The sequence below is a fragment of the Malaclemys terrapin genome, chromosome 1 (assembly GCF_027887155.1).
Source record: "Malaclemys terrapin pileata isolate rMalTer1 chromosome 1, rMalTer1.hap1, whole genome shotgun sequence".
NCBI classification, from domain to species: domain Eukaryota; kingdom Metazoa; phylum Chordata; order Testudines; family Emydidae; genus Malaclemys; species Malaclemys terrapin.
Genome location: NC_071505.1, coordinates 310,317,792 through 310,337,110, shown reverse-complemented (window position 1 = coordinate 310,337,110; position 19,319 = coordinate 310,317,792). Strand labels below are relative to the sequence as shown.

Genomic DNA, 19,319 nt, shown 5'->3' with positions numbered 1-19,319 from the left:
AAGAAAATACATTTTGTTCTCTTTCAACATGTCTTTGTAATCTCAAAGATACAAATACGTGTTATAACTGTTGCTCTTTCTGAGTAAGACATAAGATAATCAGTAATAGAGTCATTGCAAATGAAGTATCAGGGGGTAGCCGTGTTAGTCTGTATCTACAAATACAACAAGGAGTCTGGTGGCACCTTAAAGACCTATTTGGGCATAAGCTTTCGTGGGTAAAAACCTCATTTCTTCAGATTGCAAATGAAGCAACTCAACTTTTAACTGACCAAGGACCACATGAAATGTATGCACATAAACTACTACCATAGAAAAAAAGATGCCCCCCAGAAGTCATTTAAGTACATTTTAATCTTAAATATTTCATGAAAATGGAAGAATGATACCTACCTCCCAATCAACAATAGATACTTGCCAGCGTGCAATCTTGTCTATGCTTTCCAGCCTTCGTTTGCGCTCATTGATGAGGCATGCTACATTCTTCATGGCCTCATACGCTGCCTGTATATTGTTATAATCACTGTAAAGTGGAAGCAGATTTCAAAGACATTATATGCACTGGATATAACACATCAACACAGTTTACCTGACTGTCTGAAGCATGATTCTCTACAGTATCAATTTATCCCCCTAACCAGAGTTCTTAAATCTGAAGGGCCTGATTCCCCACTACCTTGCATCTTGTATAGTCATTTATATAGTTCTATGCTACCCTATCACCCACTTTGCACCGGTGTAAATTACTACACACAGGGCAAGGAGGTGGAGAATCAAACCTAAGCTGTGATATCCAGGCTCCATTGAAATCAATGGCACCAGTCCCATCAACTTCAATGGGGACATGGTTTCACCCAAAGAGTTTATTTATAACAGGAATCCAGTTGTGTAAAACAATGTTCTCTTTAATAATTTATTTTTAGATTATATTTTCCTCTCCCTCCTCCCCAATAGCTGGGAATGAGGCATGGGACTGGCTGGGGTGACTTGATAAGGGGAGCACAGCTTAGTGTCCCAGCTGCTTAGCTGCAATGTTATAGGCGGTGAGAGGAATGTCCTCTTCTGTCTCGTACAAGGATTCTTCTTAGAAAGGCCAATGAAAGGATCCAGAGGATGAGGAGTTGCTGAAATCTACCTAGCTGTTGTGAGTTAAGGGGGTCATGAGCACAAAGAAGGAGAAATGAAAGGAGGAAGGATTGATTCTTCTTCTTCTTCTTCTTCTGCATGGCTTGGGTAGATAGATATAAATTTGTAGTTGTTGCTAAGTTTGATAGCCCATACATTGCCGCAGCAGTGAGCTGGTGGAATGTCCTTCAGGCCCCCGGCAAAAGAACAAAGGGGACATTCAGATACGATGTGCTCCATCATTTGTACCTGGTGACCACAGGTGTATGCCTCATTTTCCACTTAAAGAGGGTTTGTTCACATCTCCCATGAGATGTCATGATGCGATTCAATTTGCACCAGTCTTTCCGACATAAATCAAAACCTGGTGGTTCCTCAAGAGGATCAACGACGAGCTGTTTGTTTTGAGCGGTCAAAGTGCTTCATGTGACTCTCCATTGAGCCTCAGCATCAAAGTTGGGTGTAAGGATCTTCATACGGTTCCATAGAGGGTTGCAAGATTTTAATTTTGTCTTTGGTGGGTTTTGCAGGTCACGGTGCAGTGGGATCCTCGAATTTGCATTGACATGAGTAAGAAAGCGAGATGTCTGAGCAGCTCTTCTAATCTGTGGAGGCTGATGTGCGATAGGATTGGGAACCAGTCAACTGGAGTAGATTTGAGCATCCCTGACACTATGCCCATAGCATTATTGAGTTGAGTGTCAAGGAGTTTAGTGTGACTACTATGAGACCACACTGGTGCACAATATTCAGCTGCAGAATATACCAAGGCAATTGCGTCTGACGAAGTGGGTATTCACCCACAAAAGCTTATGCTCCAATACGTCTGTTAGTCTATAAGGTGCCACAGGACTCTTTGTTGCTTTTTACAAGGCAATTGTTGCAGTTCATAAGGTCCGTGGACTGGAGACCCATGATGTTCTGGCCAATTTCTGATAAGTGCGACACTAGACCTGACCTTATCGTGGGTGTTCTCGAGGTGTTGTCGAAAGGTCAAACTCCAGTCCAGTGTAACGCCAAGATACTTTGGATTAGCTTCATGGCTGACGCTCTCACTGCAGAACTGCACATCAAGTTTGGTATTAGCCATTTTATTGTTCAGATGGAAAGCAGTTACCATGGGGTTTTTTTTGGATTAGGCATAAATTTCCAGCATTGGAAAGAATCAGCTACTCTGCTAAGATCTCAGGTTAGGGTGCAGCTGGTGGTATGTAGGCTTGTGTGCTGAACAGCTAGGGAAATATCATCCACATACATGAATTTCCTTGACTCTGTTGCTGGTATATCCACGGTATATAAATTAAAAAGTACTGGAACCCTGAGGGATGCCTGAGTTAAGAGTTCTTGGTCTACTGATCTGGCCATTAAGGTGTACCTTAAAGCAGCGATCCCCAGTCATCGCTGCCAAGAGGCAGATCATTCACCAGCAGTGAATGATGTGGGAGACCTTGAGAAGGAGGCCCTGTCTCCAGACAGTGTCGTATGCCGAGGACAGATCAACAAGTGAAGCTACTTGGTCACAGAAGTTTGGGAGGAAGACGAGAACCCTCTCGTGGTGCTTCTGTTAAGTGCTGGTGTTTTCTGTGCTCTGTGTTTTGTGCAAATCCACCAACATACCAATATCAATTGGCCACTGGATCATTTTACCGACCTCCCAGTGAACATAGAGGGATTGATTAATGGCTGCTGACAGGCTGGGCCATTGCATGTAAACAGGTGTTTGAGGGGCAAGACTGAGAGCCCTGGCTTCCCCTCCACTTCTGCAAATTTCCTCACGTGCTTCTGCCTTACCACCTGCACACGTCTGGATGTGTGTGTTCACAATCCACCTCCCTCTCCCTATTCAAATACCCACTAGAAACTCTCTTCTGCAACATCATACATAAGAAGTGAGAGTAACACTAATAAAATCCCACTAATGTAAGGGTGGACATGCCTTATTGAGTGACCGCACAATCTCATCACTGTTTCCCTTGCCCTTCCTACCTTAGTCCCCCTCTTTTTGGTCTGTCTATTACTGCCACTTGTTGTGTAACAGGTGCCCTTACTGGCAGACTATAAACTCTGTGTCTTTAACTGTTCTATGGTGCCTCTCACACATTTTGGGGCATTTGAAAAATAATAATTAGTTTTGAAATAAAATACTGAAGTTTAAATAAAGAAGAAAGCAGCTCCCACCAATCCAAAACAATCTTCTTTGGCCTGGGTTGTGTGGGTGAGTCTGGTGGAGGAGAGGGAAACAGAAAATGTGGGGGAGGCTGATGATACCCTGCCCTAGCTCTACCCACAGCCCAGTATTACTGGAGGCTCCTGCTCAAAAGTTACCAGCAGTGAAACAGCTACACATACTGGCATTCAAATTGATATCATGGGGCTTCCAAGTTAACCATGGAGATGAATAATGGCAGTAACCATGGAACTGAATGGCAATAATCCATCTCTCTTATTGGGCAAAATCCCGCACTACGTCCACGAGCAAAAATTTCATTGTATTCAATGGGAATTTTTCCAAGGTGAATACTGTAAACGTTGGACTCAGAGAGATTGTTTCAGGCTGGGTCTCTGCAGACTGGTTCATAGAGGGACCTTTTCCTTGCAACCGTAAGGGCTAGAAACACAAATTTTAAAGATAAAAGCTTAATTTAGTCAGAAAGTAAATCAGCACAGGGAAGTACTTAGAATGGCTATTTATTAATGATTTATGACTTCAATGGAGCTATTTTGATTTATACCAACACATTATCTGGCCTCTAGCTTTTACAATAAACAAAGATATTGGAGGAGCGCAAGAGGATAAAATCACCCTTTAACTTCTGACAGCCCAAGCTTGCACACAGATCTTGCCCATAACAGTGCTTTTCATGAGTTCATAGTAAAGTCAGTTAGTTAGGTCTCCGTTCAGCTTTGTATGGTTTATAGAGTGTATGCCAGAAACTCGGATTCACTGCTTGCTTACTAAATGAATGGACTATAGTTTAAATTACAGTCAGGCAATCCACATACTAAGTGTGCACTAGCACACAGTATACATTAATTCATCACTTAAATTAGCAGGAAATCATAAAGAACAAAATTAAATTCCTAGTTTTAAGTTTCACAATGACAATGCTCCAAGTAGATGTCAGACAGTGTGGGCAAAAGGCAGCAGCCTTGCTGGACTCCAACAGTGGTGCAAAACCACTCTCCTATTGTGCCATTGAGGAGAACTGCATGGCTGGTCTTGGCATACGGTTGTTTAATGGTAAGAATAAGCTTACAACCAACATTGTACTTCTTCATGGGTGCCCAGAGGACTTCGTGCCATACTCTGTCAAACTCTTGTCTTGAAGTCAACAAAGACATGGTAGATGTCCTGCTGGTTTTGTAAGTACTTCTCACATAGAACACGAAGGTTGAAAATCTGTTCTGTGGTACTTCTTCCAGCATGAAAGCCAGCCTGGTCTTCAACAATAATATTCTCCGCTTGTGGCTTCAATTTGTTCAATATGACTTTCAACATCACTTTGCTGGGATGTCTAATTAAGCTTATGGTCTGGTCATTTTGACACAATTGCAGGTTGTTTTTCTTTGGCAGAGTGATAATTAGTGACTGTGTCCATGTGGAGGGCCACTCACCGGTCTGCCGATCTTGTTGCAGATCTTGGTGAGTACATTACTATTTCTCCTCCAAATTTCATCAGTTAGGCTGGGATGTTGTCAATACCTGTAGCTTTTCCATTCTTGAGTGATTTCACAGCTGTCTCCAAGGATGTCCATTGCTGCCTCATTCATTACAGCATTGAAATTGTCGGTCGTTGTTTCTACGTCTTCCTCTAGAGCAAGCAGCGGGGCAAATTTTCCGCTGATCATTACTTGGAATGACTCTGCAATGTTTCGGTCTCTGAGTCTTTCTAAGTCAAACTTGGTTCTGGTGAACTTTGGCCTGACGATTTTCCTTAGCTGCAGCCAAAAATTTAGCATCACAAGGTCACACTGTTGGAGTCCGGCAAGGCTCCTTCTTTCGCCCACACTGTTCAACATCTACTTGGCGTACATAATGACTGATGCCCTAGAAGATCACATATGCACAGTCAGCATTGGGAGGTGAACAATCTCAAATATTCGGTTCACTGATGAAATTGATGGCGTGGCAGGCAGCAAAGATGAACTTGCCAACCTTGTGAAATGATTGGATGAAACCTCTCCAAAATATGGCATGGAAATCAGTGCAGAGAAAACCAAGCTGAAGACAAACAAATGTGATAGGATCAGCTCACATATCACTGCCAGTGGAGAAGAGCTGGAGACAGTGAAACAGTTCAAGTATTCAGGGGCAATCATCACTGATGAAGGATGCAAGGCAAGAACTGCGCAAACAACAGCAGCGGCAAAGCTAAAGCCAATTTGAAGGAATAAGAACATCTCCCTGGAATCCAAACTGAAACTGCTGCACGCATTGGTCATCTCTATTTCTCTGTATGCGTGCAAGACATGGACCCTTATGGCAGAACTTGAACGGAAAATACAGGTAGTAGAGACGAGATACTTCCGTAAAATCCTGGGCATCTCCTACTTTGATCAAATCACTAATGAAGAGGTCTGCAACATCATTACCCAATGCGCTGGGTCATATGAAGACCTCCTGACAACCGTGAAGAAGCGCAAGCTGAAGTGGTATGGCCATGTAACAAGATCATCTGGCCTATCCAAAATCATCCTCCAAGGGACAGTACAGGGGAAGAGAAGAAGAGGTAGACAGAAGAAGAGATGGATTGACAACATAAAAGAGTGGACAGGAATGGAGTTCGTGGAGACTCAAGCACTGACACACAATCGTCGGGGTGGAGACAATTGGTTGATTGCTCATCAATGATGGTGCGCCAACAACCAATGCAGTTATGGGAGTGATGATGATGGTGATGATGACAACAACAACAATGCACGTAGCTGAATGGTTCTGCGTATATCTCAAGATACAAGCAGGTTTTGCAGACTTTTGTTCTCTTATCTATTATAGAAAAGTCCTATAGAGTATAATGGGGATTAAACCAATATTAAATAGGGCTTTATAGAAATTACTACAATAATATAATTTAACAGAGAATGATAATCTTTCAACAGTTTTTATACCAAACTACAGAATTTATTGAGACTTGTACAGAACTAAAGCAGGTATTTAATCTCTATTAAGTTCTATAGTTTGGTTCAGTATTCTACAGAAAGGAGATCATTCTTTATTAAGCAGCACTGACTATGATTCCATGAAGAAGGCAAAGTCTGTTTCTGGTTACCACACAGGCTCTCTTAGGTCTGATAAACTGGGATCCTCATGGTGAGTTGAGAAAATGACAGCCTCAGTTCCTTTGCACATTTAGTGAACAAAATTAAACAGCTCAGACCAAGGGAAGCCCATGGCCTCTTTCCACACAGAGCACAGATAAGCATTTTCTAAGTGAATTTTGTGAGGGCTCTGAAGAAATTTTGAAGGGGAAAATGGGGTGGGGGAGAGACCAAAACAACTGATAAAACCCAAGACAGTTGAATCATGGGCATCATCTGGAAAAATATATACTGGAGAAGGGATTACAGGGTTAAGAAATAGTGCAGTAATAGCAAAGGAAATGGTAATTTCCTGAACTGGCTGCCAGTTAACCAAACACTGAATGAAGATCCATATTCGAGTGATTGTCAGATCACCGGAAAATATTCAATACCACCTTTGGAGGGAGTTTTTCTTGAGTAAGTTCCTATGTCCAGGGTTGTTTCCTACACTGAAGATAGTAACAATGAATGTAGATAGTCTGGGTATCTCTCATTAATATATTTTTCCACCACAAAATTATTGAGTCTTTCTATACTGGTTGTTTCTTCTTCCACCCCACCCCCTTTGATTCACTTGTTTCTTGCAGTATCTAACTACATCATTTCATAAGGATTTTTCAGTATCTTTTTTCCCCTTGAACATATTTTTCAATGTTTAATGCTATTAAACACTTTCAGTTTATGTTGTTCTTCTAAGACCATCTTCACCTCTTCTATCTCTAAGGGTGTATCTACACAGCAAAGAAAAACCTGTGGCTGGCTGGGCTCTAGAACAGTGAGGGGTGAGAGGGAAGTCAACACAGCAATGAAACAGCCCTGCAGTCCAAGCCTGGCAAGCCCGAGTCGGCTGGTTCAGGCCAGCTGCAGGTTTTTCTTTGCTGTGTAAACATACCCTGAGACACTTCTCTTTTCTAATTCTTCCCTTTTCTTCCCTACATGTATCCCTTATTCATTTTTCCCTTGGAATCACTAGTATTTTTTCCACTCTGGTTTACAAATCTCTTCTCCTTCCTTCCTTCCTTCCTTCCCTCCCTCTCTCTCTCTCTCCAGATCAGTCCCCTTATACGCAAGGGTGACTATTTAACATGTATATTGTTTCTGAAATATTTTTTCACATAGTCCCAGGATGATAAACATATTGGGTGAAATTCTGTCCCCACTGAAGTCAGTCACAGCTTTGCCATTGATCTTAAGGAGCCAGGTTGTCATCCACTGCCTGACCAAATCTACCTTAGACTGCTTTAGCAATAAGGTAACATTATGGTCTAAGACAGATCATTTTAATTCTCTCACCCATGGTCTTCGGTAGTATATTTGAATAACTCTGCAAGCTGAAGAGGGTATTTACAGATCTTCTGAACAGGTGTAAGGAGAAAGCCATCAATAGCAATGTCAATCATCTGCTGAAGCAGGCGACAGGCCTCAAAGAAGTGACGGTATTTGCTCTGTTTCATTAGGTTGGAAAGCTCAAGGCAGGCACTGGGATGATTGTTACAATACTCTGAGTAGATGGCAAAACCTTCTTGCTATAAAGAAAAAACAAAGCTTTAGCTAAAACATTCATCTTAAAAAGACAAAACCAAAAATCGATATTGAAGTTATAAAACACTTCTGGTTTCACTAATTAGACAGTTTGCTAAATTACACCCAAACTGAATAACAATCTATTTAGAAAACACAGAAGAATCTATTCTACAATTGGTAATAGGTAAAACTCCTGTTAATATGGATCGCAGGGGAGTGCATTGACTAGCAGTGCTTGCTGCTTTCTGAAACGGAAAAAAACCAAATATCTCTTTACTCTAACCAGATTTGTGAATTTCAGTCATACAGGGTTCTCTGTGAACACTGAAACAGAGGCCTCCACAAAATCACAATAATCAAACTCACTTTAAGAAGGAGTTTTCTTTGAGGAGCCTTGGAAATTGGAAGCCTCCTATGGTTATTGGTAAAGCTGAGCGAATAATAGATTTTTTGGTTAAAAATAATAATAATGATAATCTAGTTCAATTTGAACCAAACCAATTTTTAAGAGATTTTTTCAAATTGAAAAAATGTCATTTTGAGTTGAGTGAGATGTCTGAATTGACTCTAAACAATTTTTTGTTTAGTTTTTCTATTTGATCATTTTTGGGGTTTCTCCCCCCCACACACACCCTTTTTTTTTTTTTAAACTGGCCAAACTTGAGAACAGCATTTTCTTTTTAAGCAAAATGACTTTGAAAAAAAAAATGAGTATTTTTCAGCCTGAACTATTCAGTGAGTTCTACCCAAATACATGAATAGTTATTGAACCCTCCAAAATGCATTTTTCGGTGACATTTTTATTTGCCAAACTTTTTTTCTCAAGTCTATTTGGAGGTTATGTAGGTGATTAGCAATGATATGCGACTCTTTTCTCACCTTTATCAATCACCCTGGTTAATATTTTCTCTGGGAAGATACTGGATGTAGTTTTCATAGAACAAAATCAACTCAGATGCCTGCAGTTATGTAAATGTTAACCTGTGATCTGTGTTCCCTGTAAGCTGTGCGCTTGGGCTGCCAGGCAGGAGAGATTTAAGTGCCATTCTGTGCACAGGAGGCAACATGTGTTCAAGTGCCCCTCCCCCCCATGTTGCCCATCCTGCAGCTGCTCCTGGGACCTTCCTGCTGGCTGTGCAGAGCAGAAGGTGGGGGAGGGAGGAGGGTGCTCTCAGGATGTCACCCTCCCCCCACCCCTGTACCTCATGTCTGCAGAGCAGGGCAGAGGGGATAGTCTGGCTCAGGAGGACTAGGAGCTGCTGTGGTCTGAATGGTGAGTAGCTGTCGACTGAGTGCCTTTCTTAAAGAGACAGTGCATTGTTTCTGACATTTCCCCAGAAGACAGCTCACACAGTCTCTGTCTCTCTCTCTCTCTCTCACACACACACACACGGAGTCTCTGTCTTTCTCTCTCTCTCACACTCACACACAGTCTCTGTCTCTTTCTCACACACCTCCCAACACATACTTGTATTATTATTATTATTGTTACTTCTTGGTACTTCCTGCAATGCACATATATGCTCTGTAATTTTATTCTTTCAAAGTGTTATTTTAGTGTTTTGACTGGTCTATGCATTTCATAATTTTTATTTCTCTTACACTTAAATTTAATTCTTTGAGTAGTGAGTTCTAAAATGCCTAACCTGTCCTGGCTGGAGTAATTATCCCTCTGGTAACTTTTAAAATATATATATTATATCTAAGATTTTTGTTTCTACTGGTGGTGCATATAGGCACATACCTCAGTGCACATAAAAAAATGTATTCCACATATGGATGGAAAAAATTAGAGGGAACATTGCCTGTGATTGTTGGAAACAGTCCTGTTCATCTGGGACCTTGGGATCACCATAGCTATGAAAATGGAAAGACTGTTCACTTACAAGGAAAATAGGCCTACTCAAAGGGTGGAGGTGGAAAAAAGGGAGGGATTTTAAATGTTTTCATATAATCAGCACTAACTAAAGTGTCTTCCTCATGGTAGTTTAACATTTACTAATCATATTTTGTTTATTTCATAAGCAAAATGGAATTAAATGACATACATGTTGAAGAAAGCAGGATCCTATTTCACTTAAATGAGGTTCCTCTTTGTTGTACTGTTTCTCAAGATCTTTCAGAAACTTTCTTTGGAATTTGTAAATATCTTCAATGTTTCCAAAAATGGTGTTTAACTGAGCCGCGGTGAACATTCCTGTATGTTTACGACACTGCCGAATATATCCCTGGAAATAAAACAAGAAAACCTCTTTGTATCAAATCTGAAAGAGATCAAGAGCTTGAAAATGGAGTTTGTACTGAACAAGGCAACTCAATTTGATATTCTGCTTTCCTAGGGTTACCATTCGTCCGGATTCCCCCGGACATGTCCAGCTTTTTGAGCTAAAAATAGTGTCCAGGGGGAATTTGTAAATGTCCGGACTCTCCCCTTCCCCCACCCCCCCGCAGAGCGCGCGCGGCTAACAGGGCACCCGGCCGGATGGTGCCACTTACATGGGGCTCTGACAGCCAGAGAGCGCCACTCCTCCTCTCCCCTGCAGCAGAGATCACTCCCTCCCTCCCTCCCTGCATTCGCAGATCGCCTCCGGCAGTCTGGAGCTCCTCCCCCACTGCTGCCCAGCGTGCCGGGACGAGCGGCTCAGGCCGTTCCTGAGCAAGTTCACAGAGACATTAGGCGAAGGCCAACAACAAGGGAGCCAGGGGGTCGGAGAAGGGGCAGGGAGGTTCTGGAGGGGGCAGTCAAGAGACGGGGTGGGGCTTTCTGGGGGGGGGGGTGGATAAGGTTTTGGGCAGTCAGGGTACAGGTAGGGGGTAGGGTCCTGGGAGGCATTTGGGGGGCGAGGGTCTCAGGAGGGGGCAGTCAGGGGACAAGAGGCAGGGAGGCTTAGGTAGGGGGTGGAGTCCTGGGGGCGCAGTTAGGGGCAGGGGTGCCAGGAGGGGGCAGTCAGGGGACAAGGAGCGGGGGGAGGGTTGGAGGCTCTGAGGGGGGAAGTGGGAGGGGCAGGGGCGGGGCTAGGGCAGGATGGGGCAGAGCTAAGGCGGAGCTCCTCCCATCCTCTTTTTTGCTTGCTTTCCAAGGTTAGATTTTTGCAGTCTCTGATTTCAAGGCCATATTCACTACAAAACTGGATGTACAAATTCAGATGTGTGTCTGAACAGTTATGTTACTGATTCTCCCAATCCTAATTCTGTTTCACCCTAGAGTTGATTAGTCAGGAAGCCAGATGTCAGCACTTGTATAATATCTAATACAGAGCTGCATCTTATTGTTATAACTATCAATCCAGGAGGAGAAGAGCCTGCACTACCAGTTTTGCCACAGTGTTTAGTAGTAACTGCCCCAACTGTGCTATGACAGAGTTTGATCTTGCCTGTACAGATGAGACCAAATTCTGTAAAAACACTGTCTAAAGATAATCTTTGCTAGGGCTAGTGTAACCCACACACCTCTGGGTGATGGTGTTCTGTCCCATCTAGTGGCACCGAAACCACTTAGAGCAGTGGTGGGCAATATGTGGCCCACACACGGCCTGTTGGGATAATTTGCTGGCGGGCCGCCAGACAGTTTGCTTACGTTTGCACGGCTGCCTGCAGCTCCCAGTGGCCATGATTCACCGTTCCAGGCCAATGGGAGCGGCGAGAAGCAGTGCAGGCTGCAGGGACGTGCCGGCCACTGCTTCCTGCAGCTCCCATTGGCCAGGAATGGCGTACCGTGCGTACTGGGAGCTGCGGGCAGGTGCCGTGCAAATGTAAACAAACTGTCTGGCGGCCTGCCAGCATATTACCCTAATGGACCGCATGTGGCCCGTGGGCCGCAGGCTGCCCACCACTGACTTAGAGAGAGATTAATGAGTCTAAGGGCCATATGGCTTTGCAGTAGAGGCTCATGCACTAAGCTCCAGAGGTCCCAAGTTCAATCCTGCCTGCCGACGACCAGGGGTCTGTTGGTGTTACACTAGCGCATGGTTCTTGAGTATTTCAGGGCTTGGTCCCAGCCACATAGATAAGATTACCTTGTTATAATACGCTTGAAGTGCTACTGTGTTTAAACATTGCTTAAACACGGCAAAATCTATAGCATGGACAGGACCCAACTGGTACTGGAATGACTGCTACCTAAAAACCCAAATGCTCCATTAACAAATATTTCTCTCTCTTTTATATCTATCTGTATGGGTTCAGTTCAGTACATCTGTCTCAGTCTCTAAGTAGATATGTTACAATGCTCCAACCCCACAAAGCACTTGAAGTAACTTCTACTCTGCATTCAGTACCAAAGAGCAGGTAATACAAACAACTGTGCAGCCAGGAGGAAGAGAAAGGATTAGGGTTCTACTGAGGTAAGTGGTCAGCTTCTGCCGCTTGTCACAGAGAGGCATATGATCAACAAATATGTAGCAGCGAGGCACACCTGGCAAGCTAATAAATATCTGCTGTTTAACGCACTGTGGGGAGACTGGGATACAGTATGCTAAAATGGCTGCCAGAAAACATCTGTTGCACACAATAGGGTACGGAACCCAGGTGCATGTGAGCACTGAGGTTAAACCGTGTGGTTAGGAGATGTTTGCCGTGTGGTTAGGAGATGTCTGTACCTTTGGACGCTGTCAGGCATGTTGCTCCCAGATCTCCCCGTGAGCTGCAAGCACCAAAGAACTTGCAATTGCTGCAGTGAGGTAACTAGGTTCAAGCAGACTCTTGGAGTTTCTGAATACCATTTCTGGGTACTGCTGGGTGCTACCATGCATGTCCCTACCTTCCCAACCCCTGCCTTTTAAGGGAGGTGCCAATGCTTCAATCCAAGTTGGTGTTTTTTGCCTTTTGCTTTGGTGCACCGGCTCCCACAAAGGAAGTTATTTCTTGTGCAGATCTTGTAACTCTGGGTCAGCCTCTGGAGTAAATTTTTCTCTGACTCAGACCTACATGTAAGCACACCACCAGCCTCACTGTCCTGCTTGCACAGCCATGAGTGATTCACTCTTTGCTGAACTTGGGCACATTTATTCCCCTTGGAAAACATGTGCATTAGCACTGGTCCACTAAATGCACAGCCACTCTGTCTTTAAAAAAAAAAAAAAAACCACAGATGAACTGGATTAGTGATGTTTAAGAATTAATATCAGTGGGCCAAATCCTGAGAGCTCCAGCTCCTCCTGACATCAATGTATGTACTGATGTATCTCAGCAACAGAATTAAGCCAATGAAAGTTAACGTTAGTTTCTCACACATACTGCATCACTGGTATTCTTCTAGCAACTGCCAATACCTGATGCTTCAATGGAAGAGGAAATTTACCCACCATGAAGCAAGCCAAATGTGTCAGAGATACACATGTTGGTAAAAATCCCCCCTGACCTTTTATAGCTTATGTCCTGAAGTATAAGATTTAATTACACTTACCCTGGCATAGATAAAAAGTGTATCTTAATGATGATCTTGCTCAAGGAATTGAAATTTAGCAAAACATTTTAAAGATTACCTGAAAAAATGGGTTTGTGCCTTTGTTTTGTTTCTTTAGGCCAGATAAAAAATAATCTGCTTGTTTGCCACACTAGAAGGGCAGCTCTTATTATTTTTATTTTTCCTGGAAGATTCTATATATGACTGGAGAACTAATAGGACTATGACATAACAAGCAGAAAGGAAGTGAAACCTAACAAACTGAAAGGAGAAGTGATTTTTTTGGTCAGGCTGTTTACCATCCTTCATTGGTTCTTTTTTACTATTCTAACTCAAACACCCAAACCACACGTGGGAGAAAAAAAGTTCATAGTTAAAGGCTCAAACTTCAATTAAGGTGTGAGAATGCTCCTACTACAGGTCTCTGGTCCTCCAAGGAAACTCCAGCAAAAAACAAACAGAGAAGGTAAGTCTTGATACTACTGATCTTTCTGCAGTTTAAACAAGCAGAATATTTTTAAAAAATAGAATCCAATTTTTCATTTTTGAAGGTGGCCTGCAGAAAAAAAAGCACAAATCCAATTTTTCATTTTTTCCTCTGCAGGCCACCTTCAAAATGTTCAGACACTAAATTGTAATTAGATACCCCTCTACCCCGATATAACGCTGTCCTCGGGAGCCAAAAAATCTTACCGTGTTATAGGTGAAACCGCGTTATATTGAACTTGCTTTGATCAGCCGGAGTGCGCAGCCCCGCCCCCCCGGAGCACTGCTTTACCGCGTTATAGCCGAATTCTTGTTATATCGGGTCGCGTTATATCGGGGTAGAGGTGTACTACAGTATTACATGGGTTTACAATTATATACAGAAGCAAAGTGGTAGGAAAGCACTGCAGTCAGGAAAGCAATGCATTGTTAACAGGTACAAAATGAAGTGTTCTTTCAAAAAAGTATATTATGGTGTTCAATAAAGAAGAGAGTTAGAACTGCATAAGAGAGCATTCTCATTGACAGCCTTAGAATTGCAAGGATGAATCTTTTGACAACAGAAAATGCTCAAGTTTTCTCTCATAAGGGACATTTCTTCAAACTAGGTCTGTGGAATGCTCTAAGTCTATGGCTTGATACTGTACCTCACAGATGTCCTTGAGATGTTTGATATAGACTCTCTCCGTGTTCATTATTTCTTGTATCACATTGGTTCTCATCTGATCCTTGTTTTCAGCAATTTTTTGGCGATGTTTGCTAGCATCTGCATGTTGCTCTTCATCCTGGATGCTACCACAATTTTCTCCAAGTTCTTCCTGATTAACTCGTAGCTGCATTCATAACAGAAAAGACAGCTAGAGTAGTGCAGCAAGGTATTACAAAAACAAATGTTAAAAATTATTACAAACTTTATTTAATTACAATAAAGGCAGCTCATAACTGATTATTAATTATTATTATATAACTGGTCCCCAGTCCTAATAAGGTCTATCATGTAACTCTTATGCAAGTATTTCCACTGGCTACTAATGTAAAGGTTTCAGTAATGGGCCCACTCTTTCTTTCCGGGTACCCATATGGCCTTCAACACCATAGTATCCGAAGGCCATCATATAAATGTTGCCTGTATTTTTTGTTAACAGAAGTGCAGATTTATTAGAGAGACCATGAGCAGTGGGCGCTCATTGCCAATACTCAAATAAGTAAATTGTGGCTTTATTTTTCATGTTAAATTCGGATGACACTGATCTGAAGTAATCAATTACAGTAATTTCTTCTTTCCCCAATTGTCCTCCTTTCCCAAAGAATGGGGCACTCACACTCACACTGATATCTAAAGTTAAAAATACATTTTTCTGAAGTGAGAGTATCAGAAGAGAATGCTGAGTAGAACAGATGTTCCCACCTCCATCCCCAAAACTGCTGTGCTCTTTCTGTACATATTGACCACTCTTGAGTGGTATTAGTGCTGGTTCCTTTACCTCCATGGGACATAGTCCAAATAATAATAATGATAAGCTGGGTCTCTGTCCTCATTTCTATTTGGATTTTGAAAGGGTTACCCAGGAGTAAGTGACAGTAATATGTGGCCAAGTAGATTGCAAATATTTGGGCCTGATTCTCTTTTGCCCTGTCCCTTGTGTAGTCTTTTATGCCTGTGAAAAGTGGTCATAAGGTGTTACAATTTTGATTTGCAAATGCAAGGCAGTGGAGAATCAGGCACCTAATTTCAATTTAATATTGGTTTGGGGCATTCAGCATGAAACAAGGATATAAAGATATGAATGCTTAATCGAGAATAGCAACATTTAACAAAATAAAACAAACCATTGTTATATTGACATTTTACCAGGAAACTGATGTAAAGCTGCAATAATGCAGTGGTGAATCAGGCCCTGGTTGTAGAAAAGAAACAGACGTAGGTTACTAACCCTGACAAAGCTAGCTGGAAACCAGGCTTCCTTGTCTTCATTTCTTCCCCACCACCAGTCTTTGTTGGAAGCTTCAAGGACTCTGATGACATCCCCAGCTTTAAAGCCTAGCTCTTGATCATCCATAGTCACGTGGTCCCACAGTGCCTCTGCATAAACCATGCTGCCATCACTTATCAGCTGAAATGGGGGGCGGGGGGGGAAGAGAGTTGGTGAAGGACAAAAGCTCAGCAAAGACCAATCTGTAGACGGCTAGAAAACTAAACAAGCATAATTAAACAAAAAGGAGATAAATAAATACAACCTCTTGCAGGATGAGCTGAGTATTTTGAGAAATCTGTCCTTGTATAATTATCTGTCTGAGAAATTAGATAATGCAGCAAAAAGGTCTGGATCCCAGACTCCCAAGCTTGAGTACAGTTATATGAGGCATCATCACTTTAACCAAAAGGTTAGACATACTGGAAAGTATCCTCCTCTTACCTCATTAATTGCTAGCTGTTCCCCTCCAGGCTGCAGGTATCTAGGGCTGGGTTGGCAGAGCTCCTCATAACTGTAATCCTCCTCACTACCATTGTCATCAACTAAGGCAGAAGATTCAGTTCCACCATCTGTAACAACTAAAACAATAGTGACAGGCTTGAAACAGAGTAATTTGGTTTAATCAAAGCCTTCTCAGAAAAGCAAACATACAAAAACCATTTAATAAAAAATGTGAACATAAAACTGCCAATAGGCTAAGGCAAAACCCCTTAGAAAGTGCCTTTGCTCTTGAAAATATAACACCACCACATTTACTTAAGGAGTAATTTTCCTCTCATTTACACACCCATACAAATTGGGAATAACCCCACTGAAGCAAACAGAGCTACACAGAAGTAGACCTGGATGTAAACCATTAAAATTTTTGGGCCTGTGTCACAGGTAGGTAGATACAATAGTTTCCTGCAGGGTCCCTGGTTCAGGGGAAAGAACTTAGGTCCAGATTTTAAAAGGTATTTAGGTGTTGTTGAGCTCAGGAGTCCAATGCCTAACTTATTTAGGAGCCTAAGTTAATTTTCAAACAGGGTTTAGCCACTTAGGAGCCTCAATCCCATTGACTGTCAAAAACAATTTAGGCTCATAAGTGCCTAAGTCTCTTTTGAGAATGACACTTAGGGTATGTCTTCACTACCCACCGTATTGGCGGGTAGCAATCGATTTATCCGGGATCGATATATCGCGTCTCATTAAGACGCAATATATCGATCCCTGAACACGCTCACCGTCGACTCCGGAACTCCACCAGAGCGAGCAGCGGTAGCGCAGTTGACGGGGGAGCCGCGGCCGTCCATCCCGCGCCGTGTGGACCCCAGGTAATTTGATCCAAGATACTTCGACTTCAGCTATGCTATTTGCGTAGCTGAAGTTGCGTATCTTAGATCGATCCTCTCCCCCTTCGCCCCCCAGTGTAGACCAGCCCTTAGGCATTGCAATTCTGAGCACAGCAATGCCTAAATACCCTTAAAAATCTGGGCCATAATCTTTATATGACTCTTAGGCAGATGGTCAGAGGCAGCGGCCATAATAGGCCAGGTTAGTCTCCCCTAACTTAGGCCATGGGCCCACCCATACTCCGCCCCGAAGCTCCACCCTTGCTCTCCCTTCCCCTGAAGCCAGAAGGGACTCAGCTCGGGCTGGCGGCCTGGCAAGCTCAGGAAGCTTGGCTGACCAGCAGTCGAGGGGTTGGGCCAGTGCTAGTGTTACCAACTATCTAATTGCAGAAAATCGAACACCCTTGCCCTGACCCCTGCCCCGCCCTGACGCCACGCCTCTGCCCCACCCCTTCTCTGAGGCCCCGCCCCTGCTCACTCCATCTTCCCTCCCTTTGTTGCTCACTCTCCCCCACTCTTCCTCATTCGCTCATTTTCACTGGGCTAGGGCAGGGAGTGGGGTGCAGGAGGAGATGTGAGGGCTCTGTACTCTGAGGTGAGGCCGGGGATGAGGGGTTTGGGGTACAGGAGGGGGCTCAGGGCTGGGGCAGGGTGTTGGGGTGCGGGAGGGGATTGGGGCACATGCTCTGGGTAGCACTTACCTCAGCCAGATTCTGGAAGCAGCCAGCATGTCCCTCCGACTCCTAGGTGAAGGGGCGGCCATGGGGCTCTGAACACTGCCCATGCCTGCAGACGCTGCCCCCTGCAGCTCCCATTGGCTCCCATTAGGAGCAGCATGCAGAGCCCTGTGGCTGCCCCTTCACCTAGGAGCCAGAGGGATATGCTGGCCACTTCCGGGAGCCATGCAGAGCTGGGTAGGGAGCCTGCCAGCCCGCCGCACTGGCAGCACTGCCAACCATACTTTTAACGGCCTGGTCAGTGGTGCTGACCGGAGTCACAAGGGTCCCTTTTTGACTGGGTGTTCCGGTCGAAAACTGGACACCTGGCAACACTAGCCAGTGCTCGGACTGGCCTGGGGGTCAGGCCAGTACTTGGGCTGGCCGGTGGCCACGCCGGTGTTGGGCTGGCCGGTGGCCCTGGCAGCTGAGGCAGGAAGGCCAGTGCTCAGGCCGACCGCCGTGGCTAGGATGGGCTGCCCAGCAGCCACAAGATGCTAGGGTGGGTGGGCCGGGGCTTCTCTGGCCATGGTGCGGGTAGGGGTAGGTTCAGGGCTCCAGGGGGCAGGGATGAAAGGGGCGGGGCCGGGGTAGCCTCCCCGAAGGGGGGATTCATGCGCTGCCCTTGCAGATGGCCTGCAGTGTAATCCTGCATGGAGTAGGCTATGAAGGAGAAAAAAGCAGAGAGTAGAACTAGGTGGGAAATGGTTTTCCTATCCCATTAAAATTTTCAAGATTCAAAAAAAATTCTCCATTCTGTGGTGGGATGAAATCAAGCGATTTTGAATTTTTTTGTTTTTTGTTTTTTTTTGGTGAAGAAAGGCAGGAGAGATGGGGAGATTACGGCACTCACATGGAACCTGGGAGAGTCAGGTTCAAGTCCCTGCTCTGCCAGATTTGGAAGAGGGACTTGAACCTGACTCTCCTACATCCCAGGTGAGTGATCTAACCAGCAGGCTATTGGCTATTCTAGGTTGGATTTCTCCCTCTCTAACTCTTGTTTTGACCAGAAATTCCACCTTGAAGCTGAAAAACCTCCCCAGCAAAACTTTTGTCAAAAATTATACATTTCCACAAAAAGGTTGTTTTTTTGTTTGTTTGTTTTTTGACAAATCAGCATTTTTTGACAAAAAGCCAGCCAGCCAAAAAATTCCCAACCACCTCTACCAGAGAGGCTTGCCTTGCTTTTTGGATCACACGCAGATAGTCTGTACAGTGTAACCCATAGGTTTTCATGACAGTATAGATAGCCCTGTCTATATTAGTGCTTACACTTGCACCCTTGCAAGCATTTCCGTTTACATGGATACTAATTTTTCCAACAGTAATCAAGGCCATAGGATGCAGAGATCAGTTAAAACATTTACCTTGTGGCTTTCTTTCTTTAGAAGGGCACAATTTTGCCCTTAGTCTTGACATAAAACAACACAGTTATTCTACCCACCACAAAACATTT

At 43.8% G+C, this 19,319-nt stretch overlaps 1 protein-coding gene across 6 annotated transcripts in view; it reads right to left on the bottom strand.

Annotated features, from left to right (window-relative positions):
• The window catches only part of SPATA13 (spermatogenesis associated 13), a 113,980-nt gene that overhangs the window by 13,828 nt on the left and 80,833 nt on the right, over positions 1-19,319 (bottom strand). For all 6 annotated transcript variants that reach the window (XM_054015419.1, XM_054015418.1, XM_054015424.1 and 3 more), the window contains 6 exons: positions 16,258-16,394; positions 15,775-15,954; positions 14,488-14,673; positions 9,999-10,178; positions 7,720-7,952; positions 394-523 (listed from right to left, as the gene is read on the bottom strand). In XM_054015419.1, coding sequence (XP_053871394.1) covers positions 394-523; positions 7,720-7,952; positions 9,999-10,178; positions 14,488-14,673; positions 15,775-15,954; positions 16,258-16,394 — 1,046 coding nt within the window. The remainder of the gene's footprint in view (positions 1-393; positions 524-7,719; positions 7,953-9,998; positions 10,179-14,487; positions 14,674-15,774; positions 15,955-16,257; positions 16,395-19,319) is intronic.